Here is a 24390-nt window from a genome sequence, read left to right on the forward strand (position 1 = left end):
CCCTTTTCAAGCCTAGCTAGGCTCATGGGCCCAGTTTCTGTGGCGTATGTGTTCCCCCCAGCTGGACGGGATGCCAGTCCATCGCAGCATTACTCAAGAAACAGGATGAGAGAGCGAGAGAAAGTTGTGGCGAAAGAGTACAACAGGGGTCACCACAACCCCCATTGCCGCAGCCTCATGGAGCTTTTAGGTGTTTTCGTTCAATAAACACACACAACGCCCAGTCTGGGAATCAAAACCGCGATCCTCCAACCGCGAGTCCGCTGCCCTAACCACTAGGCCATTGCGCCTCCATATTCATGAGTATACCTATATAATTATATGTATACAAACACACATATATACACACATACATACGTAATTTTATTGATGTATAATGCAATGCAGTTTTCCATCTTGTCAGATCCTGTCATCACACACACACACTAGTATGAAGGCAAATGTAAGATGTTTATAATGATATACTTATATAAATATGTGCATATGTATGTGTGTGAGTGTTTGTATAATATATTCATGCACATGTATTAAAATTTGTATATTTATTTATTATTTAATCTCTAGACCTTTTGATGCCATGACGTATGAAGATGAAATAGATGAAGATGAAGTGATAGATGAAGAAGGTAGAGCCAGGTTAAAATTAAAGGTAAACGTTTTTCTAATAAAATTGTACTGTTATTTTGTTGTTGTTTAGCCCTAGGACAACCTTGAGCAAGCAAACAGACCTATGATCAGACACATACAAGTCATAGCTATCCCATCTTTCAACAGACTGCAATTTATTTATTTATTTTGTATGTGATCTGATGATTTAATGGGGATTTAGCTACTATTTCTAACTGGTTGAATAGCTGCGTAGATCTTCCTTCTTTGATAAGTTTGTTGTTGTATGCTGAAAATGCCGAAGATAGTGGCAGTGAGCAAGCAGTGGTGTTGTTGCTATTATTTAGTCCCATGTCAGGCCTGGTGAAACAAACCTATGACTAACCCTTTTGTTACCATCTTTCTGTTGAAATACTCCACCTTTATTTCAATTAATGTTCTTTTATTAAATTATGATGAATCTAATAAACTAACTGCTGGCAGAATCATAAGCACGCTGGGCAAAATATTTAGAAGTATTTCATTCATATTTATGTTCTGAGTTCAAATTCCACTGAGGTCAACTTTGCCTTTCTTCTTTTTGGAGTCGATGAAATAAGTACCAGTCAAGTACTGGGGTTGATGTAATCAACTTGCACCCTCCCCTCAAAATTTCAAGCTATGTGTCTATAGTAGAAAGGAATATTAAGCTGGTATTTAGAATGTAAGTTAACAGGAAATTTTGATGGATGGTTTTAATTTAAGCCACCTTTAAACTGTAAGTTTGTATTGTAGAACAAGGAGTAGTCTCAAGCAGGTTGTTATTCCATCTGTGAGCTGGTAGAATCATTAGCACGCCAGGCTAAATGCTTAACGGTATTTCGTCTGCTGTTACATTCTGAGTTCAAATTCCGCCGAGGTTGACTTTGCCTTTCATCCTTTCGGGGTCGATTGAATAAGTACCAGTTACGCACTGGGGTCGATGTAATGGACTTAATCCGTTTATCTGTCCTTGTTTGTCTTCTCTGTGTTTAGCCCCTTGTGGGTAATAAAGAAATAGGTATTTCGTCTGCTGTTACGTTCTGAGTTCAAATTCCGCCGAGGTTGACTTTGCCTTTCATCCTTTCGGGGTCAATTAAATAAGTACCAGTTACGCACTGGGGTCGATGTAATGGACTTAATCCGTTTGTCTGTCCTTGTTTGTCTTCTCTGTGTTTAGCCCCTTGTGGGTAGTAAAGAAACATCTGTCTTGAATAAACAACAGCTCAATACAACCGTTATTCTCTTATACTTTCCAGTGACCTTATGGTCAGTTGTTCAGTGAAATCATTCATACTTCATTCCTCTCCAATTTCTATAACACATCTTCAGTTTTTGTCTGTATACTTCTTCCATATATCTCAGTACTGTTGAAACAGGCATCATACAACCGTATTGCTTTCTATTGATACCAAATGCAAAGTTTTATTGCTAGAATGTCACCCATCCCGGACATAATTGCCTCTCCTTCACATCTCTACCTTGATGTGACTCATAGCATTCCAGCAGATTGTCCACCTCATTCTGAGCTTCTGTAAATACATCCGGTAAATGTAAAGCAATTATTTAATATTGTCATCCGTCAATTCTCCTACACATTATTTTCAATACCATAAAGTTTTAAATTATTCAGAATGAATGAAGCAGCTGTATCTTCAGTTTATGGGAATGGAATTTTCTTTCTTTCTCTCTCTCTCACACATACACACACACACACAAAAACACTCACGCACATATACACGTATAGTGATAGAATCTAGGATAATCACTAAAGTTTGACGTTACTATATTATATCAGTCACCATTATAATGTAGTTATTCCTTTTACTGTGAAAAATCAGATCTATTCACTCAAAATTCCATAACCCTTGACTGCAGAAAGCAGTTTTATATACCAATCTACCTTTTGTTGAAGCATGTCATGTTTGAATTTATTTTCTATTAAGATTTGGCAAGTTTATTGAAGCTATGTTACTTTGCAGAAAATACCATTTCTATTTTTTGGTAGATATTCAACATCATTTTTGGAATATCCATGAAATATAATTTCATAGTTTAACGGTTAAGGGACTTCCTCAAACTTGTGATCAAAGGTATTCCAACCATGACTGTCCTAATTGTGTGTGTGTATTTCAGTCATTGGACTGTGGCCATGCTGGGGCACCGCCTTGAAGGGTTTTGCTTTTAAACCTGCCATTTATTCTTTTGGTCTCTTTTGCTGAACTGTCTGTCTTCTTCACCCACAGTTCCTAAGAGGGCTATGGGATAGAGTCCTCAGGCACTTCATCCATAGGGTTCAATCAAAAGCAACCATCATTGCACCATAACCATCTCAATTTTGGTCTACCCTTAGGCTTCCTGCTGGTTGGCTTGGCTTGAAGAATTGTGTTTCGCAGTTCTTTCCTGTGATATTCTAATTGCATGTCTTTAGTATTGAAGATGTGACTTCTCGATGTGGAGAAGTATTGGCTCAACCTGGGGAGGCTCCTTGACCTCCAAGCCATGCACCCTGTCAAGTAATGTTATTCCAGAGATCTTTCAGAGAAGCTCTATTTTGAGCACTTACATTCACAATCATACTCTTTCGGTTATTACTCAAAATTCATGACCACAAATGATTGGAAATTGGAAAATGTTCTCATTCTTCATACAATTTTTCTATATTTGTTTCATTAAGATATCATCCCTTCTTTTCTTGCTAATAACTCATTTCTGGTTTTTCTTCTTTTCATTAATGGTTTGTTTTGTCTGTTTTTTAACTATTAAGGTTGAAAATACTATTCGGTGGAGAACTAAAAAGGATGAAAGTGGAAATGAAATGAAAGATGACAATGGTAACGTTCTTCGAGAAAGTAATGCCAGAATGGTTCGGTGGTCTGATGGCAGGTAAGTTTTTAAAAGGCATCAAATTCTACTCTGCAAAATGTATTTGTTATAAACCCAAACTCGAATATCAAAGTTTTAAAAGGTTTTAATCAACTAAAAATACAGCAATATACAATACAAACAAAGATTGCTAGATTGTAAGCAAAACCAAACTTCAACGCAATAACATTTTTATGCAGTGAGTTGCTACATTCTCAACTAACTAAAATCAACACTGAACACGTCATGCCACAAGAACAGAACTCCGTGCAGTTGCACTGCAGGCATATAACAGCAATCGGGACAATCAAAATCACGTGATCAAAACTAAAATCACAACAGTATTAAACACACACGTCTTGTGGATTTGTAACAGGCTACACCTTTGAATTAGGGATACAATCCATAGATAAAAATCATCATCATTTAATGTCCACTTTCCATGCTGATTTGTTTGACTAACTAACCTAATAAGGTGATGCTCCAGAATGGCTGCTATCCTATGACCGAAACAAGTAAGAGTACTGGAGTGGTACTTTATTCATAAACTTCCAAAAGGATAAAAGTCAAGCTTGACCTCAGCAGGATTTGAACTTGAGTACCTAGAGCCAAAACAAATACCGCAAGTGACTTTGGAGAGATTTGGTTTCTGTTTCTAGCAGATTGAATGACCACAATATTGATCCTAGATGAATTTGGGCGAAGCAATCTATCATCAAAAGTATTCTGTAACCATTCTGTCTTTTGGATATGAAAGGATATAACTGTGCAATCTATCCTTCTTTATCTAAAATGATGTTATTCTTTGAGCTGCTATTTCTTGCAGATCAAGCGACCACATAGAAGGTACTTCATTGGCTTATTCAGTAAAACATAGTTGAACAAAACTATTATCAGAGGTGTTCCAAAATGGTTGGATGACTCGAGGCAGATTTTGGTCAGAACGAGCGACCGTGTAGAGCCCTACCTTCTTGTTGACTCATTTAAGAAATATTTTGTCAGGAAATGACAATTCTAACATGCCATAGTCTAACAATTAGCAATATTTATAAATTTGTAGGCGGCGAACTGGCAGAAGCGTTAGCACTCTGGGCGAAATGCTTAGCGGTATTTCGTCTGTCTTTACGTTCTGAGTTCAAATTCCGCCGAGGTCGACTTTGTTTTTCATACTTTCGGGGTCGATAAATTAAATACCAGTTGCGTACTGGGGTCGATCTAATCGACTGGTTCGCTACTCCAAAATTTCGGGCTTTGTGCCTCGAGTAGAAAAGAATATTTACAGAGTTGTGCCCCTTACATTCTTAACTCTTCAGATAAATTAAAGCGATTACTGTCCTTATAAAGAAAAAAAGAAAAGGCCCGCCTTTTCAACTTTTAAGTGTATCCAAAAAGTTTTCCTGCGTCTAATGCGGCTATATTACTGGTGGGATACCGAGTGTTGTAAACTAGGGAGGCATATGAGCATAATTTGCTAGGCACAATAATTGTTGCTAGCAATAAACTATTGGGCGATCCTTCGGTATAGGTACCGTAAATGGCTTTGTTTACATTTCTGAACATAACAGAAACCCTTTTCTCCCACCCATAACCCTAACCCTAACCTCCCATATATATATTTAAAAAAATACTTTCTTGAAATGTATCTGGTACTTCTGGTACCTATGCCGAAGTTACGCCAACTATTGAAATCAAGCTAAAATATCACAATCTGTTCGCACAAACTTAAGAAATCTCGTTTACATTAACGTTGGCACTTACGTGGAAGTCATATCATTTTATACCTCCTTCCTCGTCACACCTAATTTATTTCTTACATTATTTAATGGGTTAATTACTTTTGACAAACATTTCTTTATTGTCGCATTGAAAAATTCTAGAAACGTGAAAAAATTGTTAAGTTTTCATCTGCCTGTCAAGCTATTTGCAATGAGTGGATGAAGACAAACCCATAGCAGTGATGCACCACCCTGGTGACCAATCACGGTTACACGAAACCTCACAACCAGCAATACAAGTTCTACATTCTGTATAGCAATTATTATTATTATTATCATCATCATCGTTTTCCATGCTAGCATGGGTTGGACGTTTTCACCAACTATATTAGGTAATATAGTTCTGGCATACAAAATGCCAGATTAAGTACTTAAATAAATATACAAAACCTCAAATTTTGGGGTTAAAGTATAATCAATTATATCTATCCAGAACTTAATTGGTATCATATTTTAGAATTGAATCCAAAATATATTTACTCCTTATATTCCATTAACAACCAATCTTCCATTGTTATGTTATTTCAGCATTTCTCTTCACTTGGGCAGTGAAATATTTGATGTCCACCCAATGTTGCTTCAAGGAGATTACAACCACTTGTTTGTCCGCCAGGGTACTGGTCTTCAAGGACAATCCATATTCAAAACCAAACTGACATTCAGGTAAATAATGTGTGTGTGTGTGTGTATACCTGTAATAGTTAGAGTTGATTACCTTTCCATTATTTTGAGTTTGTTACGGAAGAGGCAATCATTAGCTTGCACATCGGCAAAGAAATGCTTTCAACACTATTGGATTTATCATTGGTGTCCTATGATGCAAGACGGCATGTTGTAAATTTCTGGTTGTCCCCAGAGCATTGGTACTATAAAAGACCTAAGAATTTTTATGTCAATAGTTTTATATTTAATTACTTTTTCTTAAAAATGTGCAGAAAACACATTTTATTATTAATGAATCTCTCTCTCTCCTTTTCTCTGTCTCCAGACCTCATTCCACAGAATCATTCACCCACAGAAAGATGACAATGTCTATAGCAGATAGGTCAACCAAAACACAGAAGGTGAAGGTTATTCCGATTGCTGGACATGATCCAGATGCTCATCGCGAAGAAATGATCAAGGTATCGTTCTTATTCTTTTCTTCTGTTACTGCTTACAGCCATTGGACTGTGGCCATGCTGGGGGTATGACCTTCCAAAATTCTCAGATTTGGCCATTTATTTATTAACCCCACCATCACCACCAACCAGTAATTTTCCTGATACATATTTTATCAACCTCTGATGTAGGGAAAGGCAAACTTGACATGGAATGCAGGGATGCAATTTGAACTCAAAACACAAGGCATGTAACCTAACACCACCAGGCATTTTGCTGAACACTCCACTGATTCTACCCAATATCACCCATATATGTATATGTGTGTGTGTTTTTATTTATATATATATATATATAGCACTCCATTGGTTACAACAACAAGAGTTCCAGTTGATAGGATCAACAGAACAGCCTGAATAAAGTTATCTCCCTCTCTCTCTCTCTCTCCTTTTTATTCTGGGTTTCTGCTCAGTACCACTACCACCCAGCACTTGAATGCTTTCCATAAAATATATTCTGTTGCAACCAGTGAGAGTATATTTCTATTTGTTGACACCTTCCACCTTTCTATCTATCTATCCGCTCAGTCAAAGTCAACTCTCGGTTACTCGATGGATCAGTGTCCTCCAGTCAGTTCTATCCTAGGCCGCTTCTTTCAGATTGGCTATGTCCATTCCAGTATCACTCTTGATGGTGTCAAGCCAGTGGGTTCTTGGTCGGCCTCTTCCTCTCTTGCCACTGACCATTCCGAGCATGATGTCCTTCTCCAGGGATTTTCTCCTCATAATATGACCAAAATATGCCAATCTATGCTTGGTGATCCTAGCTTCTAGCGACATTTTCGGCCTGATCTGCTTAAGAACCTCTCCATTGGTGAGCCTCGCTGTCCATGGAATCCGTAAAAGTCTTCTCCAACACTACCTTTACTACCTACAAATATCACGTTCTGCAAAATGGTCATGAATACCACCCCTTCCTCCTCTGAATAAACCATAAAATACATAACACTAATTTTGAATTCTAAACTATTTATTCATTTATTTATTTATTTATTTATTATATTATTGTAGAAAGAAGAAGAACGCTTGCGTGCTTCTATTCGCCGTGAAAGTCAGCAACGCCGAATCCGAGAAAAGGCTCACGTGCGAGGTATGAATTCCTCCTATATTGAGGGAGATGATGACGACGATGATGATGAAGCTGCTATTTCTCTGTCTGCTATCAAGAAAAACTACAAACCAGGGACAAAAAGAGGTAATGTTGTTGATTGTTCTTATAGCTTTTATTAGGGCTTGGAGAGATTTTTTTTTTTCGCCTCATTGATGACTCTCACTTAGATCTTCTTCTACAGGTTCCATGCACATTAAACAAATGGCACTTTTTTATACTGCTGTCCTCATCCTTACATATCACATGCCCATACCAGTGCAGTCTTCTTTCTTGAACACAGCATCTTATTCCTCTTATACCTAGCTTTTCACTCAGCCCTTTTGTACTAATTATTTCAAATCACTAAAAGATCCAAGCGAGGTCGTTGCCAGTACTACCTGACTGGCCCCGTGCTGGTGGCACGTAAAAGCACCCACTACATTCTCGGAGTGGTTGGCGTTAGGAAGGGCATCCAGCTGTAGAAACTCTGCCAGATCAAGATTGAAGCCTGGTGCAGCCATCTGGTTCGCCAGCCTTCAGTCATTCGTCCAACCCATGCTAGCATGGAAAGCGGACGTTAAATGATGATGATGATGATGATGACATACTAATTCAATGTTTCAGGAAGTTCATTCAAGTTTCTTCATAAAGATTTTGCATCCAGCACATTTGTGATATATTCCTTTTGTCTCTATTTCTAGATCGTGGCAATATATATTCATCGGACAGTGATGATGACTATGACTCAGAAAAGGAAGAAAAGCAAGCAAAGAGATTAATGAAAGCAAAGAAACTTGACAGTGAGGATGTAAGTATACTACTGAATGTCTCTTTAACCCTTTCGTTACCAACCTGGCTGAAACCGGCTCCGGCTCTGTGTACAAAAGTCTTGTTTTCATAAGTTCTGAATTAAAATCTCCCACCAAACCCTAGTCACAATTTATGTTCCTAACACTAGCTTAATGATAACAAAGTTATTTTACTAAATTCTTTGTTATATTTAAAGTAATTGAAAGAAATACAGAGCATCTCAAAATAAATACAGCAACGAAAGGGTTGAATTAAGGCAGCAAGCTGGCAGAATCGTCAGCATACTGGACAAAATGCTTAGAGGCATTTCTTCTGGTTTTATTTTCTGAATTTATATTCCACCAAGGTGGACTTTTCCTTTCGTTCTTTGAGGTCAATAAGATAAGTACCAGTTGAGTACTTGGATCAATGACCTCCTTCACCAAAATTTCAGGTCTTGTTAAAAAAAAAGGAAAAAGCAAAATATGTCTTTATATCATTGTTTTATTAACATTGTGAGTATCTAGAACTATATAATTCAGTGGGTCGGTTTTTCACTCTTTAAGAAAGTAGGGTGTGATTTGAGTAAGGTTTGGCTGCTATTTCTAACAGATGGAGTAACTCTATAGAGGCTCTCCCATTGACTCGAACCTTGTTCCAATTGGTTTCAAATTTTGACACAAGGCCTGCAATCTTTGGTGGGGGAAGTCGATTACATCGACCCCAGTGCTCAACTGGTACTTATTTTATCAACACCTAAAAGATGAAAGGCAAAGTCAACCTCAGCAGAATTTGGACTCTCAATGTAAAGATGGATGAAATGCTGCCAAGCATTTTGTCTGGTGTGCTAAGGATTCTGCCAGCTTGCCACCTTATTCATGTTGAGTTTTCATGTAAGGTGGTTGAGGGCTCACATTTCTAACTTCCAAATATGCAAATAAGTTATCTGGGCCATCAAGGAAACCTCTCTTGCAAACTGCCTACTCACCCACTTCTGCCAAAAGATAGCAGCCAAATTTTTCTCTTAAATCAGTTGTTAAAAAGGATGGAAGCATAAGATATTATAGTCCTGGATTCACCATGCCTTAAAAAATAATAAAATGGTCACAACTTAGGCGCAGGCATGGCTCAGTGGTTAAGACGCTTATTTTGCAACCATGTTTCCAGTTCATTCCTATTGCACACCACTTTGCTTAAGTGTCTCACGTGGGCTAAAACAGCCCATCCAACCTGTGATGATATACTATATATATAGGCGCAGGAGTGGCTGTGTAGTAAGTAGCCTGCTTACCAACCACATGGTTCCGGGTTCAGTCCCACTGCGTGACACCTTGGGCAAGTGCCTTCTACTATAGCCTCGGGCCGACCAATGCCTTGTGAGTGGATTTGGTAGACAGAAACAGAAAGAAGCCCATCATATATATGTATATATATATATATATATATATATATATGTGTTTGTCCCCCCCAACATCGCTTGACAACCGATGCTGGCATGTTTATGTCCCCGTAACGTAGCGGTTCGGCAAAAGAGACCAATAGAATAAGTACTAGGCTTACAAAGAATAAGTCCTGGGGTTGATTTTCCCGAACTAAAGGCGGTGCTCCAGCATGGCCGCAGTCAAATGACTGAAACAAGTAAAAGAGATATACTACACATACTATAATATAAACATTCATTAACATTCCATCTGATTTCTGTGCTAGCATGGAAAACAATCATTAAATGTTGATGAGGATGATGATGAAAAGAAATAATAATAATATTCCAGTATAATTATTTATGTTTTTTTTTTTCCTTTCAATTTCTTTTCTACAGGAGTCTGGCTCTGATTCTGCTCCAAAGAAGAAGAAAGCCCGTATTGTCGAGAGTGAAGACGAAGACAATAACGATGCCGGTAGTGGCAGTGGTAGCGGTAGCGCTAACGAGGCAAGTGCTAACGAGGCAAGTGCTAACGAAGCGAGCGGCAACGAAGACAACAATGAAGAAAATGCTACAAACAACAATGCTGACGAGGACTCCTCTTAGAGTTAGGGTTAGGGTTAAAGGGTTAACAGGTTAGCGGGTTTGGGATTTGGTTTAGCCTCTGTAAACACCTATGTGTTGTAGTAGCCCTTGTATGAATTCACTCCCATATAAAAATTAAAAAAAGGACAACTTCAGGGTTTCATATTTGCAGAAAACTCTCATTCACTTTCCCCTGTATTTATTTATTTAGTGGTTGCCTTTATGACTAAAATGAATTACTTTAATAATGGTAGTCTCTTAAACGAATTAGGTGATGCCTTGAATTCCCTTTCATTTCATCTGTAAAAAACCCAAAAGCCTATTAAGCCTTGTAAATATTTCATCAGTTCAACCCTTATAAATTTGTTTATTGTTTTTCTTTTTTTTTTTTCGTTTTTTTTTTTAAACCTTTTATTACTTTCCTCATCATAACACATAATCTTCTTCACCATTTTTTGCTCCGTTTCTCATTCTCATCTATCTTATTCCTGTTACATCTGAACAAAGAAGTGATAAACAACACTGAGCCGGATACAGTGGAATATGTTGGGAAAAGAAATTTGACCAAAAAAACAAAAACAAAAAAGACTGAAAAAAAAGGAGAATTTCAAAATATGTTTACATCAAGAATTTATAAAACTTTGAGTGTGAATGTGAAATGATTCTTTTTTATTACATAATTCTACAATCGTAGAATTGGTTAATAATACAAAGTGCTCACATCATCCTTCTTGCTAATGTTTATGTAAATTCTACAGATATTTACACATTTTCAGATATATCATTTCTGTTTTATACTTGTATCTGTTTGCTGTTAACCGTAGATGAGCTTAACATATCAAACTTCATGGTTAAAACCCAAATGGAATTGATATATGTATGTATAGGTATATATGTGTGTGTGTGTATGCATACATACATATATATATATATAAATGGATGAATGAATTATCCTTTGTATACCGTTAACATGGACAATTCAATAAACAGTTACCAGGGTAGCAAAATTCACGCAAGTAACAAGGATATAGCGACCTATTCAAAGGTAGAAACTCCGGGTTAATGTGCAGTAATTTGTGTAGTATAAGTAAATAAATGGAGTTGAACGCAGATGTCGAAAGTAAAAGAATTTGAATAGCATCAATGTTCAACTCCATTTATTTACTTATATATATATATATAGATACAGATGTAGGTAGATAGATAGAAAGAATTTACTGTTCCATTATTGTTGGGATCAAAATAGTACTCCATCCAGTGAGAGATATTATTTTATATACATAGTATTTAAATATGAGCTGCTGTTAGTTTCATGCTATGAAAATACAATAAACTGAAAAGCCTGTATTGCATGGCTTGTGTTTTCAAGCAAGCTTTCAGACTCAGATACATAACATAGCTGGCTATTTTTGCAAAAATGAGGAAGGACACTGACAATAGGATAGAAATAGATTTATATATGTATACAATGTATATGTAGGTTTATATATGTGTTAGTGTACATGTGTATCTATATATAAATATAATAATTATTATTTGAGGGAATATAAATCCAAACTTACAGGGAAAAAAAATTCAATTTAGAAATACTAAATCAAATTTCACACAATATATATATATATATATATATATATATATAAAAATTTAGAAAAAAACCACCTTTTATCAATTCAAAATGAACAATTAAATTACACCATCTAGAAAATTATATATAATAGAAATATTAAAATTAAAATAACAATAAAATAATAAAAAAACATAATTATATACGTTTTTATTATTTTTTTGCAATTTACTTAATCATTGGTATTTTATTGTTATTTTAATTTTAATATTTCTATTATATGTAATTTTCTAGATGGTGTAATTTAATTGTTCGTTTTGAATTGATAAAAGGTGGGTTTTTTTCTAATTTTATATATATATATATATATATATATATATACACACACACATGTGAATGTATATACATAATAAATACTATTAAATAACTTATTTATACTCAAATAAATATAAATACTATTAAGTTCTTTTATTATTTGTGATATACAAATGTTGATGAACAGTGATCAATAAACGTAGAAGAATATATTTGTCCAACACTTATATTTTACTTTGTTGCTACTCTGAGTTTTTTAAGTGATAAAAATGACTAGGGTGAGATTAATCGACAACTTTGAAGATAGGGAGGGCACCCAGCCATAGAAGCCATGCCAAAACAGACAATTGGGGCCTGGTGTAGGTCTCTGGTTTGCCAGCTCCTGTCAAACTGTCCAACCCATGCCAGCATGGAAAACGGGCGTTAAATGATGATGACATACATTATGACATGTGTGTAAGATAATTGTAATATTAATATATATCTTAATATACTGTATTTTCCAACATACAAGTCAATGTTGTATACAGTATAAAAATGTATAAACATTCAAACATCATCACTATCTTTCTAAATCCTGTTGCGTTCCTCCAAGGACATTCTTGGTGTATAAGTTGAACTACCTTATTTTTGGCTGTACTTCAGTCTGAAAAATCTGACTTGTATGCTGGACAATGCAGTCGTAAGATTTATCTCTGAGGTTAATTCAGAATTCAATAACAACATAGGCGCAGGAGTGGCTGTGTGGTAAGTAGCTTGCTAACCAACCACATGGTTCCGGGTTCAGTCCCACTGCGTGGCATCTTGGGCAAGTGTCTTCTGCTATAGCCCCGGGCCGACCAATGCCTTGTGAGTGGATTTGGTAGACGGAAACTGAAAGAAGCCTGTCGTATATATGTTTATATATGTATGTGTGTGTGTCTGTGTTTGTCCCCCTAGCATTGCTTGACAACCGATGCTGGTGTGTTTACGTCCCCCGTCACTTAGCGGTTCGGCAAAAAGAGACCGATAGAATAAGTACTGGGCTTACAAAAAGAATAAGTCCCGGGGTCGAGTTGCTCGACTAAAGGCGGTGCTCCAGCATGGCCACAGTTAAATGACTGAAACAAGTGAAAGAGAAAAGAGAATATGAAGTAGAGGAACTGAAAGAAAAGTCAAGATATTTCTCAACATTATATCTATCATTGTTGTTCTACTTTAAATGACATCTGCTTGTGTTGCATCGCTTCGTTGATGTCAGATTGTAACATCTTAAAATGAAGAATATATTCTAGCAAAAGAATCTCTATCATCATTCGTTTGATATTTAAGGGGAAAGAAAAATAAACAAAATATTAGTTTTGTCTTGAAGGTGTTTTAGCTATTCTGTATTATGGGACTCCAATACTTCTCCATTCATTTTGATAAAGTCTTTTGCTAGAACATCATATATATATATATATATATACACATACATACAGGTACAACACCAAGTTTCTGGACACTGATGTACCAGAACCTCTTGTAATCCATGCTAATCTACAAGCAGGTACTTCAAATTTCCACAGACGCTGGACTAGTTTGTTGACTAGTATCTTGTACAGTACAGTATAAATATACTTGTATGATTTATACCAGGCCTGACCAACTCAAATTACATTGCGGGCCACCTTAATCACAGAAATTTTTTTGAGGGCTGCTTGTATACTGACAGAATTGAAAGCATTTTGCTTTCTCATGCTATTATTACAATAATGAATAAATGATTGTTGACTCAACATGAAATATTATCGTTGCAAATACAGTAGTGTCTTTCTTTTTTACTTTTCTTTACAATTTTTAATTTTTGATAGAATTTTGAAAATGTTTGTTTAAATAAACCCATTTCAAGGAAGTATCAAGCAGGCAGCAAGATAAAAGTCTGTGGGCCCCAGGTTGGCCAGCCCTGATTTATACTAATGTACCAATACTTGTATTTAATTTATCTAACCTTTTAGCATTTAAACTGTCCGTGTCTGGCTCAAATATATCCTCCCCCATTTTACATTCTAACTAGTCAGATCTTTCTTCTCACACCTACTTTACAATTGTAAAAACAAACAATCACATCATCAAAATATTGAAGCAATGGAATAAAGCATGATTAATTAAAACAATGTGAATATATATAAGCATTACATTTAACAGAGTAATCTGAGTGCTAAAAGCTTGAGTAAATTTGATATTTGTTTAATTTAGAATGTATTGACCCAGTATTCTGAAAAAGGTTCCAGAAAGTCAATGTTGTACCTATGTATATGTATGTGTGTTTGTGTATATATATATATATATATTTCTTCAACCATTATAGTTCCAACTTGACAGCTTGTTAGGTTGGGAAGCTGATTGTTCTTCTATTGAAGAGATTGACTAATTTGTTCTTTGCAACACCTCATTACAGAGGTTCCACTTTGTAAATAAAGATCCAGATGTGAAGATAATAAACAGAAAAGATATTTTTTGACTTTTAGTTTGTCTTCCTTATTAATGGATGTTCTAAATTTAATGCATAATTTTTCATTCTTTTTCTTTTTCTTCATTGTTTTACTTGAATATTTTTTGGAGACGTAACAACAAAGATTGGCAGTTTGATGTGTGTGTGTGTGTCTGGCTCAAATATTCTCCATGGAAAGCAGACATTAAATATTGATGATGATATATGATTATGAATATATATGTGCATGTATAACTACTGTGCTAATTCATCTCATTACTGTCAGGTGGGTGTTGTTATTCCAGTAGCCAGGGAGATAATTTCACTTAGTGCTGGTGACAAGAGAAACACACTCGGTACACTCTATAAAGTGGTTAGTTTTAGGAAGGGCTGAATGCCCTTCCTAGACACCATGCAAAAGATGACACGAGCTCGACACAGCTCACCGTTTCCCTGTCAAATCATCTGACCCATGCCTGCATGGAAAGCAGATGTTAGATGAAGATGATGGTATATATGTATGTGTATATATATATATATATATAGAGAGAGAGAGAGATAGAAAGAGTTTTTGGCTTTTGTTGCAAAAGAACCACTATGTTGCATCATTTCTGGAAATTATTTCTTCTTTGTCCCAGTGCATCTGGGTTCTACAGAAAACTGCAAAACATGGACACCCTTTCCCCTCCAACAGTTTCACCTTTATGCAGAGGGCTAGGTCTAGGTCAACCTTCCACTCTTACTCCTTCACATGCAAAAATGACTAGTGGCACTTAGTTCATACCATTTACACCAATCCCCCATAATTAGACAATATCCTCTCAATACCAATCTAATAGGATAAAATGCCTATGATGGCAAGACAAGCGATTTGTAAACATTTCCCTCCACCACCATTACCCAAACTTTTAGCACCTCCTCCAGTGTTTGGCTGTTCAACTAATAAATATCACTTGGGAAAAATTACTTCTTCCTCAATGTCAATGTTTGCAACTTAACACAAAAAATATTCCAAGAGATGTACAACCCAAATAATGGTAGAACCTATAAAGACCATTGCCGAGTATTTAATACCCAAGCTAGTATATAAATATATATATATACTAGTTTCTCAACCATTTCAATCATTTGACTGCGGCCATACTGGAGCACCGCCTTTAGTCGAGCATATCGACCCCAGGACTTATTCTGTCGGACTCTTTTGCCGAACCGCTAAGTTACGGGGACGTAAACACACCAGCATTGGTTGTCAAGTGATGTTGAGGGGACAAACACACATATATATATATGTATAAAGTTAATCCAAACATGAAAGCACAAAAAACAACAACGCGAGGATGTGGAACAAATATAGTATTATTGGACGCTCAGGAAAGGAGGATTTAACGTTTCGAGCGGAGCTCTTCGTCGGAAACATAGGAGAAGGAAAGACAGAGGGAAAGAAATCGCCAACGGTACACACGCAGTCACATTTTGAATGTATACAAATATACAACAGGCTTCTTTCAGATCGTGTCATATAGCCAGCTGGAGATGATGTCTCCTGGGGCTAAATTACAGCAAGATTAGTCCTAAACCAAGACTGCCTTGTTATGTTGGCAAAAATCTTTACTCCAAAGTACTGTTGCTGAATATCTCTCATTGTGAGATTTAAAAATAGTAATTTTCTAATCAGGAACTCTGCTTCAGAATTTTTACATGTGACACAATGTTTAGAATATTACAATTTCCTAATAACTTGTTAGTTAAAGGAATACCATAACATCCTGATGATGTGGTTTTGGTTGGACAAGTCTACTAAAAGATCTAACAATGAGTCTCCACACTTTAACAGATCTGTAACGGGTTTAAATTTGTAAACATTATTATAATAGGCGTAGGAGTGGCTGTGTGGTAAGTAGCTTGCTTACCAACCACATGGTTCCGGGTTCAGTCTCACTGCACGGCACCTTGGGCAAGTGCCTGCTACTATAGCCTCGGGCCGACCAAAGCCTTGTGAGTGGATTTGGTAGATGGAAACTGAAAGAAGCCTGTCGTATATATGTATGTGTATATGTTTGTGTGTCTGTGTTTGTTCCCCCAACATCGCTTGACAACCAATGCTGGTGTATCTACGTCCCCGTAACTTAGCGGTTCGGCAAAAGAGACCAATAGAATAAGTACTAGGCTTCCAAAGAATAAGTCCTGGGGTCGATTTGCTCGACTAAAGAGGTGGTGCTCCAGCATGGCCACAGTCAAATGACCGAAACAAGTAAATGAGTATAATATGTTGGAGTCAGCAGTTGTGATGATAAAAAGTTGTTATTATTGCATGTTGTAGGTTGTCAAAGATGAACAATGCATGAAGTTTTAAGAAAGTATTTATTTACGTTACAATACCTTGCCACGACGGACAGGTTATGATAACTCCAAAAGCATGCGAAGTAAAGTTAGATGTGGTAGAATGTTTCATTACATAGCCTGGTGTATATGAATAGTTAGTAGTAATCCACAGATAACAATAGAATGAGTTTGTAAGAGAACAGAATTAGAGCTAGACAGAATTGTAGGGTGTTGTCTCACAGTTGCTTTTTCCCTCTGACCAAGGTTGGTTAGCCAGACCTCATTGAGTCGTCATGACCGTGACGAACTGATTTTTGTTTGGGGTATTCTTGCTTTTATAACAATCCAGAAGGATAGACACACCATTGAAAACAATAGATTTAGTTGGTGGTCTTGTTATCTCTATTCTAGCTTTTAGTGAGGTAGAAGAGGTTAGAAAGTAGTGAAGACATTATTTCGGCCTAGCTAAAGGAATCTGGAAGATGTAAAACTGCTGTCAGAGAAAAACCTTTGTTCCATCGTGGGAAAAGTTCTGTTGCAGTGTTAATTTAAATTTGGCTATGGTGGATCGAATCCACTTCATGCATGCAAGATCTACTACAGATCTATGGTTTAACACTTTAGTATTTAAACCAGCTATATCTAACCCAATTGTTCTATCTGTTTTAAGTTCAAACTGGCCAGATCCTGCTTTTTACACCTACCCAGCAAATTCATTCTAAATATAAACAATTATATCATTGTAAAAACTAATACTTCCTTTCTCCAAGCCTTTTGTAATGAGCGTGAATGCCCCGGTCCGTGGGAAATGGCCGAAACCGATCCATGGTGCAAAAAAAAAAAGTGTGAGGGATCACCGATCTAAAAGCAGTGAGCAAGAGAGATAACTCCGATAAAATCAGTTGATCGAAATTTGGGAACAATATAGAGTAGACGTATTGTTTTCTTATCTCCCGTGCACTTTTATATCTGGCATTGCGTGCTGGCATACTGCGATTTTATACGTGTGTGTGTGTAATAATTAAATTAAATTATATATATGCTAGCAGTATCGCCCGGCGTTGCTCGGGTTTGTAAGGGAAATAACTATAAAGCATTTTTAGAGAGTTATAGCCAAAAAATGCATTAAAAATGGAAAAAAAATTATGGTAAATTTTTTTTTAAATCGTTGACTCATGTAGACATTTTTAGAGAGTTACTTCCCTCATATTAAAAAAATATGCATTAAAATGGAAAAAAATGATGGTAAATTATTTTTTAAATCGTAGACTCATCGTAGACGCGCGCTAATACCCAGAAGGGCTTGATATGAATCACGACTATAAGATACCCGGTTTTGGTTAAACTGCACCGCAAAATGTGGGCGTAGTTAGGAATCTAAATCGGAGTAGACAGACACACAACCTTTCTTTTATATATAAAGATATATATATATATAATAATATTAGGGAGTATATCCAAACTTACAGGCAAAAATTAGATTTAGGATTAAATCAAATTTCACAGTATAAATATGAATTAAATTATAGATTAAACCACTATTTGGCAACTCAAACAGTGATAGAATATATATATATGTATATATTGGCAGGGCTTACTGCTAGGGAGTCGGCCATATGGCCGACTCCCTAGCAGTAAGCCCTGCCAATATACACATATATTAGAATTTTCTCTGACTCCTCAGATTTTTGTATGCTGGACTACTGGTTTTAAATTGATATTAAAATTAATATTAATTTATCTCCCTCATTATTTATATATATATATATATATATACCGGAGTAAACACATAAATGTGAAACAAGGTGGAAAAAAGAGTACTCAAATACCAGTGGTGGAGTAATATGCTTTATTTAAAGCAGCATATATATACACACATACATATGTTGTATATATAATGAAAAGTCACCCGGATCTTTAAACCCTGTAAACCCCATAAACTGCGATAGTAAAAATAATAGAAATAAAATTTTAAAATATATTCTTTCTATGCGGCCCATTACCAATTGATCCACGGTCCGGTGGTTGGAATTCTTGTAGATTAATTTGTTTGGATAATCAAGTTGACGAAAGTTTTTTTTCCTCTCTCTCTCTCTCGTTCTCTCTTTCTCTCACTCTCTCCTTCTGCCCCCTTCTCTCTTCCTCTCACTCTCCCTCAACACCGAATCAACAACACAAGACAACATGGCGGAGAACGTGGATCCGCTCAACTGGAGTGTCGACATGGAAGTCAGCTTGTTCCATGCCATGCGTGGACACAAACCAGTTGGTAAGTGTTTCTTACTAATCTTTAATGTTCAGTTTTATCAAAAGCGAAAACATTTCAAATAACTGTTCGCTGGCATTGTGTTGTTAAACCTTTTCTTGACAGCATGACCAGTTTTTAAGACATCGTGCATATGTGTATATATATTTATATATGCATGTATATATACATGCATATATATATTTATATATGTATGTATATATACATGTAGATGTAGGTACGTACATATATGTTTGTATGTATGCATATATTTTATTTATTACACTATATATATATATATATATAGTAAAGGGCAAGATTAATTAATTAATTAGTAATTAATAATTTTACCAAGCAGTGTTCAGTATGTGAGAGGAAGAAATAGCTAAATTTTTTGGCTGCTATTTCTAAAAGTTCCGTATGTGGTAAAGCAAATTTTTTTGCTGAACCCTAATTATTTATATATATATTATATATATATATATATACACACAGTGTACGCACACATACATACCTACGTATGTGTATACGTACACGTTTAGTGTTGTGAGAACAAAGAATACTAAATACCATCGTTGAAATTAATATATTTTATTTGGTCGAGTCAGTCTATTGCTACTAACATTATGTGTGTGTATATATATATATATACACACATATGTTTATATACGCTAGCACATACATACACAAGGCTGTAAATATCTGTCATGGTGTCTCCATGATATAATAGTGAAACTTAAACGATAAAAGATTAATCAATTTATGATATATATATATAAGCAATCCTTCGATATTTAGTACACATTCACTCACACGAACCTTTCCTCTTGCATCGAATATCTATCTTGACTATGGTTTCACACTCAAACGCGTATATATATATATATATATACCAATTAAGGACTGAACACGAAAAGTGGACAGTCAACATGCTAGATATAGACGTCAAATCGCCATTCTCCACAAAAGATTATGGGTACTTGTCAAGTACCAGATTATGTTCTCAAATCAAACTGAGCACAAAACATAATCTTTTGTGGAGAATGGCGATTTGACGTCTATATCTAGCATGTTGACTGTCCACTTTTCGTGTTCAGTCCTTAATTGGTATATATAAATATTTTAATCTTCGGATTCTTTTTTAATATGCTAGACCACTGGTTTTAATTGATAAATATCAATTTCTACCCTTAATTAATTTTATATAAATTATATATATATATATATATATATATACTAATCGTGCAAATGTTTGTGTTTACAAAGTAGAGCGACAAATAATATTCAATACAATAAAAACGTGGAATTTCTAGTTTTGCTTGTTGGTTTACGTATCCTCATCTCATGTAATATCTATCGATATATACACTTTTTAAAAAAAATAAAGTATACATCAATATGTCTGTGAATATGTTTATATATACACAAATATTCCAATTTCTTGGCTAATCTTGATGAAAGAATGAGTATATATACATACATGCATTATGTCCTATACTTATATGTCGAGTTATAATAATAATAATAATTTTACATTGAACTGAAGAATTAATGCTTTTTGTAGAGTACATATCTATCATTAGGGGTCCCTATTATTCTTTAACGTGAATAGTGTCGACAGTGACTTCGAAGTTTCGGAATATATGTATGTATTCGTGTATGTATAAAATTCTTTTATTGATTGTAATTAATACAAGCCACTGAATCTAGGAGACTTGTAAATATTTCTTTCATCTCTGTTAAAATGGTTTGCATTTCCAGTCGACTTATGTAAAACTGGTTTTTAAAAAAATCTGGGGGTTTTTGTTTTTTTTCAGTCTATATATTTTTAGTAAATATTATAAATATAATTTATAAACAAATATAATTTTAGTATAGTGTACGTAACTAGCTTAACATTGGAAACGGTGTAAACTATGTAAGTATACCTTAGTGATCATTGTGTTGATAGTGAAATTAACAATGAAATTGAATAATTTAGTAAAGGGTCATAATCTGATGCACCGGCACAAGAGAAAAAAAAGAAAGGCGATCTTTCGTCTCTAGTAGACCTTTCCGTCGATTTCCGTAAAAAATTTTTTTTTTTACATATGGGCTTGCGGGAACTTTTGAAGTAATAGACAAACATATACACATACACCCAGTAAAAAATTTCAGTTACCTCTTTCTTTCACACATTACTCTGTCTCCCACACCCCATCAAACACACACACACATGTACATCAATGCTTACCATGCACGGTAACTTCAAAAGAACTTCCCTCGTCATAAAATCGCTTTCTCTTAGTCTCTTTCGCTCTCATTACTTCGAAAGTTCCGCAAGCCCATATGTAAAAAAATAAAAGTTTTTTACGGAAATCAACGGAAAGGTCTACTAGAGACGAAAGATCGCCAAAAAAATTATCATCATCATGATTTTCATTATTTTGCTGGCAGAATCGTTTGCATGCATAGGAGTGGCTGTGTGGTAAGTAGTTCTCATACACATTAATGTCTCTGTCCAGCCCGCCGCTGCCTTTATCTGTGTAACGACCTTCATGGTGAATTCGATGAAATAAAGTAGCTTGCTTACGAACCACATGGTTCCGGGTTCAGTCCCACTTCGTGGCACCTTGGGCAAGTGTCTTCTACTATAGCCCCGGGCCGACCAAAGCCTTGTGAGTGGATTTGGTAGACGGAAACTGAAAGAAGCCCATCGTATATATGTATATATATATATATATGTGTGTGTGTGTCTGTGTTTGTCCCCCCAACATCGCTTGACAACCGATGCTGGTGTGTTTACGTCCCTGTGACTTAGCAGTTCGGCAAGAGAAACCGATAGAATAAGTTCTAGGGTCGATTTGCTCAACTAAAGGCGGTGCTCCAGCATGGCGACAGTCAAATGACTGAAACAAGTAAAGGAGTATTCCGGACAAAATGCTTTGTAGCATTTCTTTTGGGGTTTTTTACGCCCTGAGTTCAAAATACCACTGAGTTCGACTTTACCTATCATCCTTGCATGGTCAATGTGATCGACTAGCTCCCTCCCCCGCCAGATTTTAGGCCTTATGCCTATATGCACATGTGTAGTTATGCCTTATTATGGCATACCTACGCATGTGTATCCCCTCCACACAAACACACTTTGTTTCCTTATAACTTCCAGAAGAACAGATGCTTTTTAATGAAATTTTCCATTTCTGAAAGTTGTGAAGCAACAAAGTCGAGTTAGTAGTATTACTGGCTGATATACAGAGCAAATGTAGGAGAAACTATGTTAGACATAAGCTCCCCCACCTCTCATATATATATATATAATATATATATATATATATATATATTAGCAGTATCGCCCGGCGTTGCTCGGGTTTGTAAGGGAAATAACTATATAAGCATTTTTAGAGAGTTATAACCAAAAATTGGCAAAAAAATGCATTAAAAATGGGGGGAAAATGATGGTAAATTTATTTTTAAATCGTTGACTCATTGTAGACATTTTTAGAGAGTTACTTCCCTTATATAATAGCGAAAAAATGCATTAAAATGGGGAAAAAAATTATGGTAAATTTTTTTTTAAATCGTAGACTCATCATAGACGCGCGCTAATACCCAGAAGGGCTCGATATGAATCACGGTTTTGGTTAAACTGCACCGCAAAATGTGGGAGTAGTTAGGAATCTAAATCGTAGGAGACAGACACACAACCTCTCTTTTATATATAAAGACTAGCAGTATCGCCCGGCGTTGCTCGGGTTTGTAAGGGAAATAACTATATAAGCATTTTTAGAGAGTTACTTCCCTTATAAATTCGGGCTTTCTTAGCCATTTTTGTTTTGGTGTCTTCAAGCCATGAAGTCGTTGTTCTAAAAGAACGCTGGTTTCCTTCACAACGCATTACGACGTTGATTTCTTTACACTCCCTTCCCCACAGCTTCACGAGGGAGGGAAGGGGGAGAAGCAAACAGGTGCAGCTGTGAGCGTGGACGCCAACTCCGCCGCCATCGACATACGATGCATTTTATGCATTAAAATGGAATAAAAAATGATGTGAAATTATTTTTAAAATCGTAGACTCATCGTTGACATGCGCTAATAGTCAGACGGGCTCGATATGAATCACGACTATAAGATACCCGAATTTGGTTAAACTGCACCGCAAAATGTGGGAGGAGTTAGGAATCTAAATCGAAGGGGACAGACACTCACACAACTAGAGTTTTATATATATAGATATATATATATATGATGACATCTCTAGGACCACTAATTTAAGATGTCCCCAGCCCCTCAAACAAGAGCTTGCAGCAGCAAAGCATATTTATCTGTACGCATACACACACACACACTTTTTATATGTGTGATGTGTTCTGTCTCCATCCGACTTTCCATTGACACTGCTTGGAAAATAGTGTTCCATCATTTAGCTGTGTGACAATTAGCAATCTCTTAATATCAAACTTAAATAGAATGTAAGCTGACAGTGTTGATGTGATTGAATCAAATTTGGTGATGGCCTAGCACGGCTGTTCAGTGACCGAAACTAGTCAAAGAGTAAAAGTGCATGTTGAAAATTTATTGAAACTCATAGAAATATCTTAAGAAATGGGTTAATAACTGTATTAATTTCCTGTTGTTTTTATCTATTTGAAATTTCAGGAGTAAATCGGTTCTTCCAGATGATTTGTATTCATGAAAAATTGAACAATGCTTCAAGCAAGAAGATTCCTATTAGTGATGTATGGAAACATTTGGGAGAAATGTATGATCTCATGGCTTTGGTAAGATTTTATTCAAACTATACCCTATTCCTCAAATCTTAAAAAAATGTATTAACACTACATGACAAATATATATATATATATATGAGACTGCCATGTTAAATTGTTAGCTCCTGCACGCATTTTTTTTCTCTCCGTGTTTCTTTTCTGTGTATCTTTCTGTTGAAGAGCGTAGGCTCGAAACGTAAAAGACTTGTTTTATTTCTATTCCTGAGCGCCATACTAATACAATTGTTTGTACTCCACCTGCCTTCATCTTTTGTTTATTTTCGTAAGCTTCCCGTTATATATATATATATATATATATATATACAAAGTAAGATAGGGGTTATGGGTGTAACCCACTATGGGATATCATTTATCCAATATACTGTTGGTAAACTACCCAAATCCTTAATACATAAATGTTTTTAATTGCAAT

At 35.8% G+C, this 24390-nt stretch overlaps 2 protein-coding genes across 3 annotated transcripts in view; both read left to right on the plus strand.

Annotated features, from left to right (window-relative positions):
• LOC115223502 (RNA polymerase-associated protein LEO1) overlaps nucleotides 1-10910 on the plus strand; it is a 56504-nt gene extending 45594 nt beyond the window's left edge. For both annotated transcript variants that reach the window (XM_029794117.2, XM_029794118.2), the window contains exons 7-13: nucleotides 565-649; nucleotides 3392-3510; nucleotides 5793-5927; nucleotides 6253-6388; nucleotides 7436-7619; nucleotides 8216-8322; nucleotides 10123-10910. In XM_029794117.2, coding sequence (XP_029649977.1) covers nucleotides 565-649; nucleotides 3392-3510; nucleotides 5793-5927; nucleotides 6253-6388; nucleotides 7436-7619; nucleotides 8216-8322; nucleotides 10123-10332 — 976 coding nt within the window. In that variant the 3' untranslated portion in view covers nucleotides 10333-10910. The remainder of the gene's footprint in view (nucleotides 1-564; nucleotides 650-3391; nucleotides 3511-5792; nucleotides 5928-6252; nucleotides 6389-7435; nucleotides 7620-8215; nucleotides 8323-10122) is intronic.
• An 8171-nt stretch (nucleotides 10911-19081) lies between these two features.
• LOC115223547 (MRG/MORF4L-binding protein) overlaps nucleotides 19082-24390 on the plus strand; it is a 14733-nt gene continuing 9424 nt past the window's right edge. Inside the window, exons 1-2 of the mRNA XM_029794183.2 lie at nucleotides 19082-19233; nucleotides 23848-23969. Of these exons, the coding sequence (XP_029650043.1) occupies nucleotides 19149-19233; nucleotides 23848-23969 (207 nt within the window). The 5' untranslated portion in view covers nucleotides 19082-19148. The remainder of the gene's footprint in view (nucleotides 19234-23847; nucleotides 23970-24390) is intronic.

The sequence above is a fragment of the Octopus sinensis genome, linkage group LG23 (genome assembly GCF_006345805.1).
Source record: "Octopus sinensis linkage group LG23, ASM634580v1, whole genome shotgun sequence".
NCBI classification, from domain to species: Eukaryota; Metazoa; Mollusca; class Cephalopoda; order Octopoda; family Octopodidae; genus Octopus; species Octopus sinensis.